The following is a 13,997-nucleotide window of genomic DNA, read 5'->3' as shown; positions in this document are numbered from 1 at the left end:
AGGAATGCCTAATGCTGCATTCTTGCTAGGCTTTCAAAATAAGCCCCTAGTGCCAGAGATACACATAGGATATCCCACAACTACTGAATTTTCACTCTTTATTCAAGGGTGGGGAGGGGGACCAAAACCAAAACCTTACAATTACTCACCTCCAGAATCCCTGAGCTACTAACGAACCTGTCTCCACAATTCTATCTGGAATTTTATTGTTCCTATTCTCTGGCAGACTCTCTCAGCAGCACAAACCAAGGTCACACAGCTGGGCATAACCTGGATGCAGAGCCCCAGACCATTCGGACACAGATAAATCCCTGGGAAATGCGTGGGGGTACTAAGTTGCTTTTTACACCTCTTGCCAATTTCTCTATCCTAAGGATGATGATTGCAAGAGTGCTTATAGCTGTTTCTCCTCAGACACTACTCATCATTTTACACAATCCGCATTCTCAGGGATACAATCCGCCTCTAAGATATGTGGTCGTCTTTTTCCCAGGAGCTTTCTACAAGCTTTCCGATTTTATGACATGTTTTGAAACAAACGTTTGTGATGCCAAAGGCACATCATATGCACACACCTCATTTCAAGACATAAAATTACGAATTAGGAAAAACATCTTTGACTGTTTCTTCTTTATGAACTTTTTAAATGTTTCTATCAGCTTCATAACCATGAAATACTTGATTTAAATCCCCGTGGAAACTTCTTGATGAGCTAAACATTTCTCTGGAGTGAAGCCAGTCTCCATTTATTTACAGGCTCCCAGAAAAAGAAATTTCAGCTTCAATATCTTGAGAAAGTCAATCTCTTCCACATGCTATGATCTAGGACAAAGTGACAATTTAGCAAGACTACAGCAGCTCCAACTCTGTTTTTCTGTTACTGCGATGCAGTTCAGTATTACACCTTAAATCACAGATATAGATGATGCAGCCATATTCTACAAGCAAATTTCTTTCTAAGTTCTTAAATCACATGGATCCTTCAGCAAGTCACCCCTATCATGAATATTACAGTCATCCATAAAACCAGATGTGCAATGCTGTAGCACACTCAAAAAAATAGTTTCTGAAAAACATGAAACCACTTTGGAAGCTGCTGCAGTAGGGTGGGTTTAATGAGGTCTCACAACAGGGTGTTGTTTAGTTAGAAGGTCCAGCTGGAAAGAAAAAAGGCATTTCCAAGGTCACCCAGCTTCTACCAGAACACCCTCTCCTGGAGTACAGATGTAAATGCAAACCATACTTCCCTTCTCAGCAGAAAGCAAACAAACTCCCAGTGAAGTTCACAAAACACAAGAGATAAAGCTTCCTTCCTCTAAAATATAAACTCCAAAGCATCATAACGTAACTGATCCACAAACACACAAACCGCAAGTCTAGACAACAGCAAATAAGACATAGGCTAGACAATTCCTAAAGGTAAATGCTAGGAGACCTTCATTAACTCACTGCAAAATGCCGGGATTTCTTTTTTAAATCCTTACTTTGTAATCACCTCCTCTACTTAAACTAGCCAGTTTAAAAGAGTACCTGACCGGCAGTGAAGAACAGTTTAATCTCCAAAGGGGAGGGTGAGGTCTGACAGCTGGAGGGTGTTTTGTTGCTGTCTTCCTGATCTTTCACACTACCCATCACACCACTTAAATCAAGCCAGCGTAAGATCCGTATCTCAAGACTACTATGACACTTACGGTTCTAAATGTGTTGGGGCACTTAGATAAAGTGTGCTCTCTAGACAGATAGCTGACTCAGTGGTCAGAGAACTACAGGAAAGAATAAGTCAGGAAGGACCTCTGACTTCAGCTGGTCCAGCCTTCTGATGAAAGCAGAGCCTTGCTTTATGGTCCTGTCAAGCCAAGTCTGGAATTCCACAACTATCTCCAAGAGAAATAGCCGAGTAGAACTGATCTCCCTTTTCTTTTTAAAGAAATAAATAAAACACTATGCTACAATATTAAGCGTTTTTAACATGTACTGCTAGCTCTGCAAGTGAAGAAATCAGCAATACCAGATAAAGGAGATTACTCAGCAGAGAGCAGATTAGACCAGAATACAGTTAGCTACTGATTTTAATCACTAGCAAACAAGTCTCTTCTCTTTTCAAGCTCTTCCCAAGACATTAAAAGAGAAAAGGAGCACCACTCTGACTAGAAAGACACGCAAAGGCTTTGCTCAGGATCAGCATTTCCCCCAGTGCTGGATATTGTCTTAAAAATACTGGATAAGAATACTGTAAACTTAAACCAGTAACTGAGCTAACGAAGCTGATTTTCTATTGATTTGTCTCTCGTGTGAATTTGCTGCTGATAAGGTATGAAAGGTTACTGAAACTTTCTGCAGGGCTGACATGCTGACAACATCTCTTTCCTGTATGGAGTCCAGGAGTCGTGCAACATCCAGTAACAGCACTCTGACCCTTATAGGGCCGATTCTGCAGAACTTGCACAACGTTGCCATCTTTAACAAGTCCTAAAGCTCTGTCGAGGAGTCTGTCATCAGAAGAGACTTAGTTCTTCAGAAAGCGAATTAGAAGTCCTAGAACCACAAAGCTGCACATCAATAGTCACTCTAAACTACCATCAAGCATCTTGCTCATCCCTCCCCTTTTTTAGAATTCTTCCATTCAAATTTCAGTGTCTTCACAAGTATCTCTTCTGCCATGTCATATTTCCACCCTTCTCCAATTCTCAAATCAACACTGACAGCACATTTCCTCCACAGCACTTCTCATCAGGCACTCTCCTTAAAGTCACTGGACAGTCTTTCCTGGATCGCACAACTCCCTTTCTACTAATTTTTGTCATTATTCTTTAACAAACCCACAGTTCCTATAAACCATATCAAAACCATACATCTTTCTTCCATGCCTTACTGCTCTTACCTTTTAAAATCTGGAACACTTTACAATACAGACCTCTCATTAATACATTACGAATTTTGCACAAAAAAATCCTGGCTCTGCAGCAGAACAGGGCCAGGAGGGTACACATGCTGCAAAGGCCCAGAGGACAGTAGAACAGGTAAGACAGAAAAATTGCAGAAATTTGATAAAGAAAAGCAATTCACCTTAAACTTATCAATCTACCACTAATGATATATATTCAAGCTGGCCCATACTGAAAGGTGGATGTTTAAAAGAAATTGCTTCTCATTTTATAAAGGGATCAGAAAGAGAATGGTCACTGGTAATCATAACATACCATCAACAAAATACGTTATCCCTGGAGCATATAGATGGTATATTAAAAACATATGTCAGCCCAAGCCTCTGAAGATTGTGTTGCTTAAAAAGGAGTTTTTACAGATGCGCAATTTGAAGTAGAATAAAACTGAACTTCTGAGTTGAATGTGACTGTTACAGAGTACAAAACCTTCCACCTGGGATATGTAGAAGCAAGACTCCAAACTGCAGCAGCAAAGCTTTCCAAAAGTTTTGTTCCCTCATAGGAAAGGCTCTGTAATTATTTCGACTTCATGGAGTATTATTTGATTTGTATTAGACATCGTAAGTGTGAACAAAACCTGGGCCTTTCTACTTTATGCCCACTCCAAAAAATGGCATTTTGCTACAAACATGATGGTGAAATCTGCTTCTAGTATTTCACCTGGCTCCTCAGCCATACTAAAAGGCCATAATCTCAGCTGCCTAGTGGGGAAAAAAAGTCCACAAAGGCAAGAGACAATAAATAAACAAAAATGTAAAATGTAAAAGAGGACAAGAGAAATTAGAGACACTTAGGACAATAAAAGAAGAAAATAAAAAAAGACAAAATACACACACCACACACAGAAGCTGGAGAAAAAGTAAAAAGGTTAAATCAAAATAGATTCAAGTTAAGGACAGAAGAGGGCTGGAGACTTCAAATGCTAATGAGAAGAGCTGATCCAAAAAGAAAAAAATCTGGTAATGAGACAAAAAACCCCTGATGATGTAAAAACAAAAGAGAATATCCAGAGATGGAAGTAAGATCAGAAGTCAACCACACAAATCTTCAGTTAGCTGTAATGCCATAAAAAAAAGGCAGCAATCTGTATTTCTAATTACTCCTTGTAGCCAAAAGACATTATAAAGACAAAAGTAATGAAGTTTTTGGTTCCAAGAAACTAATGAAGATAAAAAGTAAAAGGACACCAATATAAATCAGCAAGAGGAAGAACAAAAAACAAAATTCTCTTGGTTCAGTGTTTCTGAATAACTAGCCGTGGCAGTACACCTACCAGGAGAATGTTTTAAACACCCCAATATTTCCAAGCTGTATGCTTGGAAGTCCTCATCATGGAAGACGATGGAAATTAACTTATTTTAGATGCTTCCCTGGACACAAGACATGAATTTGGAACTCAGGAAGAGCAAGCATCTGGGTATTTTCTTTTTGCGCCTCTTGTCCATAAGCACTAAAAAGAAACTGCATGAAGGTTTCAATCTCTCCTCCTTTATGCCCTTAAACAGGTTCAAAAGTACACAGGGGACATTTGTATCTGATTTTTATAATAAAAGGGTTTGACCTCACACCTACCTGCAAGGCAATACATGCACACACAGACTCAAAGAATCACCACACATCACTTCATACAACTCCTGCCCTACATTTAACGTGTGTGCCCCCAGAGCTTCTGCGCTCGAGTACCCTTCGGCTTTCTATAGCTAAGCACTGGTGTTCACAGGCTTCTTACTCCCAGCACGCTCTAATGCCACCGACAGCCTCCTTATCCTTTGAGCTGTAGAGCACACCTCAGCTTCACGCAGACAGACTGCTCCCTGGTTCTAGCGGAAATAACATTTCTCAAGCAGTAAAGAAGGTCCTTCACTCCGCGCAGTCCTTGTTTCTTTCACATGCCTTTGCCATGTCACTTCCACTTAGGGAGGGTGCACGCTGGAATTCATATGGACGCAGATATGCGGCCAAATTCTGTTCAGCTTGCAAGAACTCCTCAAACCGTAACTTGGATTAGCTGGACCATCCCTTTGCGTGGATAAATCTAAGCAATATGAACCCATAGGGAACTCATCCTATTAATAATGATGAGGTGCCAGGTCCAACAGCCTGGACCCACCTCCTGCCCTTCTGTATCTCCATTTGTAAGAGACCTTCAAGTGGAACCTGCACTCCCTCTCATGGTGGCTTCTTTCACCACAGCTCTCTCAGGTTTGGGAACCTCCAGATATCAGATCCTGACTCAGCTGCTTGCCATCCCCAGCCACTGTTGCCCTTCAAACAGAGGAAAGAACATTACCAATACTGAGGTCTTTCTAAGAGGAAAGGTGGGTTGTGGTCATCATTAACATAACCCAAACACCACATGGCCTCTTATCTTACTTAAATTTCCTCAAGGTCCACAAAACTACGTGAGCCTCTTCATTAAATTTTTATCATCATCCTTATTAAATATGCATCCACTATAACAAATGGTTCAGAGAAAAGAAGGTCCTTCATATAGCCCTGTTTTCTGCATAACTCTCATTACCATGTTTGCAAGGCTTTAGAGTAGCTTGTTGTTGTCGCTTCTAAAGCCCAGCAACATACGCATGTGTTTTCCTCAGAATCTCAGTTTGGAGTAAAACATTCTTCATCAACAAAGCCATCCAGCAGCTCTTTGTTTTCATTATATTCCTGAACACAGGCAAACACGAGCACTGTTTCATTTACTAAGGAGTGAATGGGTAAAACAAACAAAGGAAACCCTCATGATTCTATTTTCAAGCCTCTTTTACCTTTGTCCAATGCTTTTTAAATCAAATGTTTATGATAGATATAATTAATTTCTGGCTTCAGAGGCTGAAAACCAGTAACGAAGATCAGATTACATTCACAGTGAAATACACATTTATCCCAATTCCATTGTTGTTCTCCTGTCGATGTAGAAGTGCAGGTATTATTAGTGCACTAATATTTGTTAAGAACCTCTGGTGAAGGGATCATCATTATCTGCTTTAGTAATGTCAGATTTTCATACTACACAGGAAATGAAAAGGACAATAAAAGAATATGCGTAATTGTAACTTGTAACGCTTTCTGCGGTCTCACGGTACAGAAAGGATCTCTCAGCTATTCCTTAACAGTACTGCTACAAGGTCACCTGCTAAACCCGAAATTAACCCTTTTACTTTCTAAAAGAATGCAAAAATTTTCCTTTGAAAAGAGTCCAAGACCCATAAAAAGACCAGTAGAGTAATAAATGCCATGAACTTCTGTTGTACTGTGTCAATAACAGACAACATCCTCCAGAAGACATGTGCAGAAATAAGGGCTGATATTGGCACGATCTTTCACAGCTGACTCTTGGAGAACTTGCTGCAAAGGGTCTGCACTGCATTTGAAAGCGGGCACAAAAACAAGTTTTGACTATTTTTCCCATTGAAAACACAACTAGAAGAGGGAGAACAATTACTTGAAAAATCTGAAAAACAGGAGGTAAGCGCCAGCCACAAAGGACCTGTTTTCTAACTAGTACACTCATACACCAAGTCAGGTTTGGTTTGATTTCAGATGTCGTGACTTACTGACACCAGCAGCTCCTTTGAAATCTTAAAAGATTACAGCTTATGCTTAAAAGGGAACTTTTTCTTCATAGAATTCTGAAATTCTAGAATAGCCTTTATGAAGAGTTAACTCTGAAATTTGTTATGCAGACAAAAAAAAGGAGATCATGCACTATGCTACTTAATACTTAAGATGAAATTAACCCATTATAACATACCATCAACTAACTGCTCCACACCCAACTATCTCAAAGATATATGACAGTCTGTCAGAGGAAAAAAATTCTTTTAGGACAGGGGAAGTAACAGAATACTCCTCTAAGAACAGGGAAGACTGAAAATTGCAGGGTAAACACAAACTTTTTCCTTTAAGAACAATAACCTAGAACAAAACATAGCATCAAACAACAAGTGTGCCTATATATGTTCTCACCAAGTGTGAGAGTGTCACGCTCCTGACGACCTTCTCCCTGCAAGGCTCTCATTTTCTTATGAGCATCAACCCACCATGGTTTGTACTTTAAGACCTGCTGAATAGCTTCATCTTCAAAAAAATCAGCTCTAGAAAAAAAAAGTCATATGTTATTTCTTTCAGACTATGGGCAGGGTGGGGGTGTACATTTTACTGCAGACATAGAATACACCTGACCTGGCTCCAGGCTATTTTCCATACACTAGAAATACAACGAACCTGACCAGTATATGTTCTTTGACTTAAAACCAGAAAATAATCATTATTACAAGCATAAACAGTATTCTCTCACTTCACAGTGTCTTGTAGGCCTTCTTCCAACTTTCCCGAGCACCCAGGAGCCCCTGAGCCTACAGCATGACACGAAGGTGAACAAACCTGATTTGTTCCGGATGAATCCAAAGGAAGACATTCCAAACAGAAGATTTCTCAGAGAATGTCACTGGCAGCAAACTTGATTTTACTGGGAAGCTCTCCCACTTTAAAACTGGATGTACTTTGGGGAGGAAGTGTATGCAGCTGAAGGGAAACAAGTTAATGCAGGGGTAGGGCCCGACTTTTAGGTAAAAAGGATGCTGTAGCAAGGTAGAAAGAGTCGTACATGAACCCTGGAAGAGATCATCTCAGCACAAAGCCACTGTGGTAAAAAACTCAATGTGGTAATTCTGGGAGGATTTATACTAAAGGAGTCAAGTTCTAAGCCTTCTCTTATTTTAGCCTTTTCTTCAAGGCCAACAATACAGTACAAATACTGAGAACTGGAAAAAAAGCAGAATATTTCTTAATCTTCATACATACAGACCCGCCCAGTCTACCAAATACAGAAGGTTATTTGCTTTACTCTCACTGACAGATTTTTGTGCATTGCTTTAGTATCTTCATAAAGTAACTCAAAGATATCAGCCAGTGCACATTTTCCAAGGGCAACTGCACACTTCTGTTTGCCATCATTTCTCCCAGAGCTGTCCTCATCAGCATACTCAGCAAAACAGTTTCTGATGAAGAGAAGTTGGTGTCACCTGTTCTGAAGCACCCAAAACACAACCCTTAAACAAAAGGGTTGTAGCTCATCTTCTATCAGGCTACAACACAGGGTCTAAGATGGAAACCGATGGTTGCTGTAGCTCGCGTGTCATCATGGGTTCAGAACTACTTCAGTTCCAGCGAAATGTACTTCCAAGTGGTGTTTCACAAAGGTTTTTTTTAATTTCTATGTGCTACAGGAGGATATGCAGCTCCCCTTGAAAACACCTGACTGGTGAAAATTTCCCAGTTTGCAAAACACCTTCTGACAACTTGCAACAGGTTAAGCCTACCTCTCCTGGACAAAACACACCACGAGCACTAAACCTCCCTACTGGGGACTACTGTCTTCTCCCACTGAATCAATCTGTATTGAAAGATCAAGGGTTCAATTTAGTTTACTTATCTGGAAGTTTCTGAACCTAACTTGACCTGAAATACTCCCACTTGAAAGGCATGAAGAATCATTTCCACTTTCATTATATGGGATAAAGCGCAAAGAAACACAAAGTCTTGGTTTGAACTTTTCCTCATTCTGTTGTGAAAAAGGTTTCAGGTGATGAAGGGAAAAAAAACCAAAGTGCCTAGACAAAATCTTCCAAACTTCAAAAGTCTACTTCTGTATACATGAGGATGGTTCAGTAATCTTTGTTTCACAACAGTAAACCAAAGTTCTCACATCCACAACTCAAACAAAATAAAAAGGATAAACAAAAAGGAAAGCTATTCTTTCCAAAAGTCCCCTCAAAACCAATCATTTATGAAAAGAAGTAGTGACTATATTTAAACCAAGGTACTTTTACATGACCTGGTGAAATAAACTGATACTCACAGGTAATGATCAGGGTCAAACTTGGCAGCCTCGGCTGCCAGGCGTTTCTCCCTACGTTCATCTACAGGAGTTTGGTCTGGATTCTTAACGTCAATAACATCACTGAGTTCATCCTGCAAACAGAACAAAAATTGTCTGACCAAGCCACAAGTATGATACGTGAGATTCATTTAGGAAGAGTTTAGAAAGGATGCTGCTTGCACAACACTGAAATCCCTACTTGCTCTTCAACCTCCCTTTCACATCTTCCAAATTCAGGCTCCACTGTGCAAATATAACATGAAAATTCCAAAGAAATTAAATCACTTGAAGCTCCTTAGAACTGATGATACTACGAAGTCTGTTCGGGGCGTTTTAGCGTAAGGCAGGCAGGTTGTTTTTCATTATGGTAAAATTTGCCATGTTTAACAAAAGCACACAACCACAACAAAGACAAGATAAAAAACCAGAGAGATTGTTCTTGTGACTTGAGAATATCCTCACTCTCTGAAGTGGCCATACATCAGTTAACAGGCAATTGCTGTGACTTTTAAGCATCAAGTAGTGGTACAGTAGTGCTGATGGCAAATGTACTTCCGGAATTTCACAGTAATATTCTCACTCACAGGACAGGCTAACAGCGAACAGTTACCTAATGATGCCCTCCTGACCACGGAATGAGCCAGGAAACCTGCACAACAAAAAGTTACCCAGAACTTTTATGATAGGAAAAAACAAAATCGCATCTACCTGCAGTCGCTGGAAGACCCCTGACCGCAAATTCCCAAATCCGTAACAGTATTGGGGTAGCAGGGTGCTTTCTGCACTTTCTTCGTAAGGGGTCTGCTCTATTTCCCAATCAAAGTTGTCTTCCTCCCCCTCAGACAACTCAGCAGAGGCAGCTGTATAAATTGCGTGAGAAAGAATTATTACATAGACTATACATATGATTTAACAGAATGGCAAACGCTGGTAACAGAGTAAGCCTTTCTCAATTTACTGCATCTTGTAGAAGACTTCCTGAAACACCTGCTCATACAGGCAAGTGCTTACATCAGTGATCCAAAGGTCCTGCTCCAAATTCTCCAATTTTCAGAAATAAAGACCAGGAACGGCAAAGTTTGTAAGTGTACTCCCTCAAAGCCTGCAATAATTGTTCCACTGATTTTGACAAGATCAGAAATCGATGCTAAGAGAACCCTGACAGCAGCAAAGTGATGTTATCAATAATTTAAGATAGGTATTGAAAAATTAAACACAGAGTCAAACATTCTTGTCTGTTAAATACTGAAGTTAAGCAAGTCAACCAGCAGAACCTGTGGTTTTAATTAACTTCTACCACTTGAGCTGGAGGTCCAGAGGCAGGACTAGCTGGTGGGAAGCAGAAGGTTCCACTGTGTGTGTAGGATACAGCCACTAGAGGGGTACAAAGATCTACAGAGGATTAGCATATGTAAAGGACATTTTGGAGCCATGTAAACATAACTAAGACTCTAAAGATGACATGTGTATCACCTACAACATATTTACTTCTATACTTATCCATACTTTCAGATTCATTCACATCACCCTCGTACCTTGGACTAGACAATAGTAGAAATATTGTATTTTTGTTCATGTATCACCATGTAGGTCTAGAACCATTTCATTACGTACGCGTATCGCCAGCATACACATGACTTTTTTTGTCCTACCTATCTCTTCCACTAAAGGTTTTGCTGATCTTGATTTCTTTGGTGCTAAGAGAGATGTCAGCATGTCCAGTCCCTCAAAATATTGGCCAGGAACCTCCTTAGGTAACCGGATTGTAAAAGTTCCTTAAAGGAAAGTCAGAATAGTTATTGCGTTAATAGACCCAAGACAAACAAAAACATGCATTTTTCCTCTAACGAAAGAGGCTCACTAAAACGGGGACATGTGCAGGTAGCATTTTATTATGCATCAGTCTCTGTGCATGTTTTCAACTTTACTTTGCAAGTTTCACAAAAATCAAAGATTTTAACGATAAAGCACGAAAGAGAATATTTAACCAGATGTGGTGTCTTGACTTACATTGTATAAACACACACCAACAGAACACAAGCTTTATTTTACTTTTAATCCTTCCACCAATCAAGCAATAACAGATCACAGGAAACTACACCCATCAATCTGATGATTGACTCAAGTTGAGCACGCAGTAAAGGCTTTGCAAGTAGCAAATGACAGGTTTTATTGCTGGGGTTTTTTTAATGACTACATTAATTCCAGAACGTACAGATTTTATTCCAGAAATACCTTCCACCTTAAGGTGTGAAGAAAGGCTGATGGCTTCTCTCAAGACATAGCCATAAGACTGCCTCAGGATGAGCTCATCGCTACTCAGCACTGCCTGACATCTTTGCAGGTTCACAAGACTAATGATCTTGGTACAGTAACACGTCCAGTCCCCAGAGCTTCAAGAGTATTTGTCCTAATTTTTTCATTAGTAGGACAGTTCTGAACATGTCCACTGTGCTTAAGGACAGATGGCCTAAGCTCGTACAATAAATCCTGAGCAACTTTTTTATACTACATAACATTAGGAGAAATTTTAGAGAATTATACAATACTGTAAATAAAGTTCCGTGCAATTCCAGGGCAGCAAAGTATAAATTATTGGCGAATTAGCAGCATTTTTAATGACACATATACTAATAACATTAACTAGTACCTTTGTCTGTGTTATAAGATGCTTTTTCTCTGCCATCTTCTACAATTCTTCCAGGAAGCGTCAATCTGGGGGCAAAAAAGGAGATGCCTCAGTAAATGCCCGACTAATTCTGCAACTTAACATCTCAGCCTATAAAAATGTAAAGCACGTTCCAAAAGCAGCACAAAGGACTCAACGACATGACTCTTGTTGATAGTAGTGGAAGTCACGCAGTTAAATCCCCACGTACTTCAAAATTTTTTCCCTATCGGCATGGGGGATCAGCAGCTGAGGCAGAAAATTTGTGGCTCCTGGTTTCCTAGCTTGGATTAGGTCACAGCCACCATGGAGATGACGCTCTTGGCACTATGTGCAACACTTGGAGGGTTCTGCAATTTAAAAACCCTAATCTAACCCACAGTGACAGGATATGCAGCGTCCCTGTATTGCTTATCCAGAATAACTAAGTCACCACATTCTACCAGCCCACTAAAATCCCTCTGGTGTACTAACGTAGATAGGAGAAGCAGAAAATAAGAGAAGTCAATAGCTCGTCAGCTTTTACACACCAGAAGTTCTCATACTGACATTGCCTCTTGTTCCTTTTCCACAGCACAGTGGGGAACTTACTATCTAGAGAAAAAAAAACAGCCTGGGACCTCACTTCCTACCGTCTCCACTCACACAAGAGAGCACCAAATTCCATTCTTCACCAGATATACTGTACCTGGCTCTCAACAGGGAAAAGGCACAGTTATTCTACACACCTTACAGTCACCCAAAGAATTGTCTTGCCATTTCACAATTAAGTATCTACAGTAAAGTCAATTTAGAAAAGTATTTCTCTAAACTCCCTTTTAAGTCATTTAATGCCTAGAAACAAAGAGGCCAGATCCAAAAACAAAATTCTCTGCATGAAATGGGCTGTCTGCAGTCAACAGTGTAAAAGCTGCAGTGAGGAATGTTCTGAAGAGACCAAAATTAAGTTCATTCTCTATTGACTTATTGCTTTCATGAAGTTCAATTTTTTCTAGGTCTTTCCACTACTTGCCTGAGAAAGTATGGCTTCGCATAAAACTTAAAATCTTGCCCTTCAAAATACACATCAAACTCTGATGCTCTGGCATAAGGTACTCTGATTATTACTGTAAGAAAATCCGGATCCTGGGAGAGCTCAAAAGCCGGAGTTATCATGATGAGTCCAGTAGGAAAAGCAGTCACTGGTTGTGTGGCCCTGTCAAAACAGGAAAACAAGAAAAAGATTATTGTCATTCCCAATTTATGAGAGCAAATAGTGTCTCTTCAAAATTCTGCAAGAACAATGTTTTAGATTCTCACAAAATAACCTTCCACACATTCACGAAAACACTCACCACAACAGCAACAAAACAAAATGAAGTGTCATCAAGAATTTGAAGGTATCTCTCTGCACTTTAACAAAACAATTGAACATAAATGAATGCAAACATCTGGAGCACAGGAAAGCACCTATTATATCCTGCATAAAAACCAGGCCAACTTCAGCCCTAGAACCTGGCAGCTTTTTGTAACTGTTGTTTATAATTTCCTATGTAGCAGCTGTTAAGTCTGTATGCAAACCGCCGCTAGAAAATACTGAAAAAACTTCAAACAAATCAGAACTGGATTTTATAATCTGGAAGAGGCATCCTAAAAACCTTGCATTCCTTCTGAAGATTCAGTCAAAGAAAACACAAACAATACAGTAGTTGTAAACTAAACTACCTACAGAGTATCTGGGATCTCCTTCACCAAGTGTTTTTAAGGTCAGTTTAGATGAGTATCTATCAGAGCTATAAGAATGTTCATATTGAGCACGAGAAAAGGAATTTACATAGTACCAATCACCTGATACACATTTATCTGACCCTTCAACAGGTTCCAGATGCAAGATAATTCCTCAAGTTTAACTTAGAATCCAGGGGACAGCGAACCAGGGATCACACGCTTCCAAAAACGAACTTTTTAAGACAAAGATATTTTCACAAAAAAACAACAAACCACAAAACAGATCTATTATGTGGGGGAAAGCTAATTTCCCCTGACTTTTACAGTTATCTCTATTAAAGACATCCCCACTTTTAGAAGGTCATGAGCAAGCATGGACCATTACCAAGCCAGGCCCCGCTGTTCCCACTCAGCTTCTCAGCGCTGCTGCACCTTTGGCATCCCTGACACAAATTAATGACCCCACGCCAACGCGGATGGTCCTCCACAACCCCCTGTGCGTTATTTCACAGGTCCCAGCCTAAGAACCGTCGATACCCATCCCACAACACCGCAATATTCAATCCCAGCAGCGCTTACCACAACCTAAAGTTCGGGTATCCCAATATAATTAAGTTTTCCAGCCTCTTCTCTAAACAGACCGCTACGCGCTAAAGGAACAGCAAGCGAACTGCGGAGCTTCTGTGGCAGCAAGGGGCTGGCCGGGAAAGGGACAAACGCCTTGCTCTGCCTTCCCTCCAATTAAGAGATAATTTCCCTCCGCTGCTCGTTCAACTGGGCCACAGCCCGGCTT

General features: G+C 40.2%; 1 protein-coding gene across 1 annotated transcript in view; it reads right to left on the bottom strand.

Annotated features, from left to right (window-relative positions):
- The window catches only part of SHQ1 (SHQ1, H/ACA ribonucleoprotein assembly factor), a gene marked incomplete at its 3' end in the record, with an annotated part of 18,093 nt that extends 5,441 nt beyond the window's left edge, over window positions 1-12,652 (bottom strand). The window contains exons 1-6 of the mRNA XM_010140829.1: window positions 12,510-12,652; window positions 11,480-11,544; window positions 10,482-10,604; window positions 9,538-9,689; window positions 8,809-8,921; window positions 6,915-7,042 (exon numbers count right to left, since the gene is read on the bottom strand). Of these exons, the coding sequence (XP_010139131.1) occupies window positions 6,915-7,042; window positions 8,809-8,921; window positions 9,538-9,689; window positions 10,482-10,604; window positions 11,480-11,544; window positions 12,510-12,652 (724 nt within the window). The remainder of the gene's footprint in view (window positions 1-6,914; window positions 7,043-8,808; window positions 8,922-9,537; window positions 9,690-10,481; window positions 10,605-11,479; window positions 11,545-12,509) is intronic.
- Between the last annotated feature and the right edge of the window lie 1,345 nt (window positions 12,653-13,997).

Source organism: Buceros rhinoceros, unplaced genomic scaffold (genome assembly GCF_000710305.1).
Source record: "Buceros rhinoceros silvestris isolate BGI_N320 unplaced genomic scaffold, ASM71030v1 scaffold24977, whole genome shotgun sequence".
NCBI classification, from domain to species: domain Eukaryota; kingdom Metazoa; phylum Chordata; class Aves; order Bucerotiformes; family Bucerotidae; genus Buceros; species Buceros rhinoceros.
This window is presented reverse-complemented; position numbering and strand designations above follow the sequence as displayed.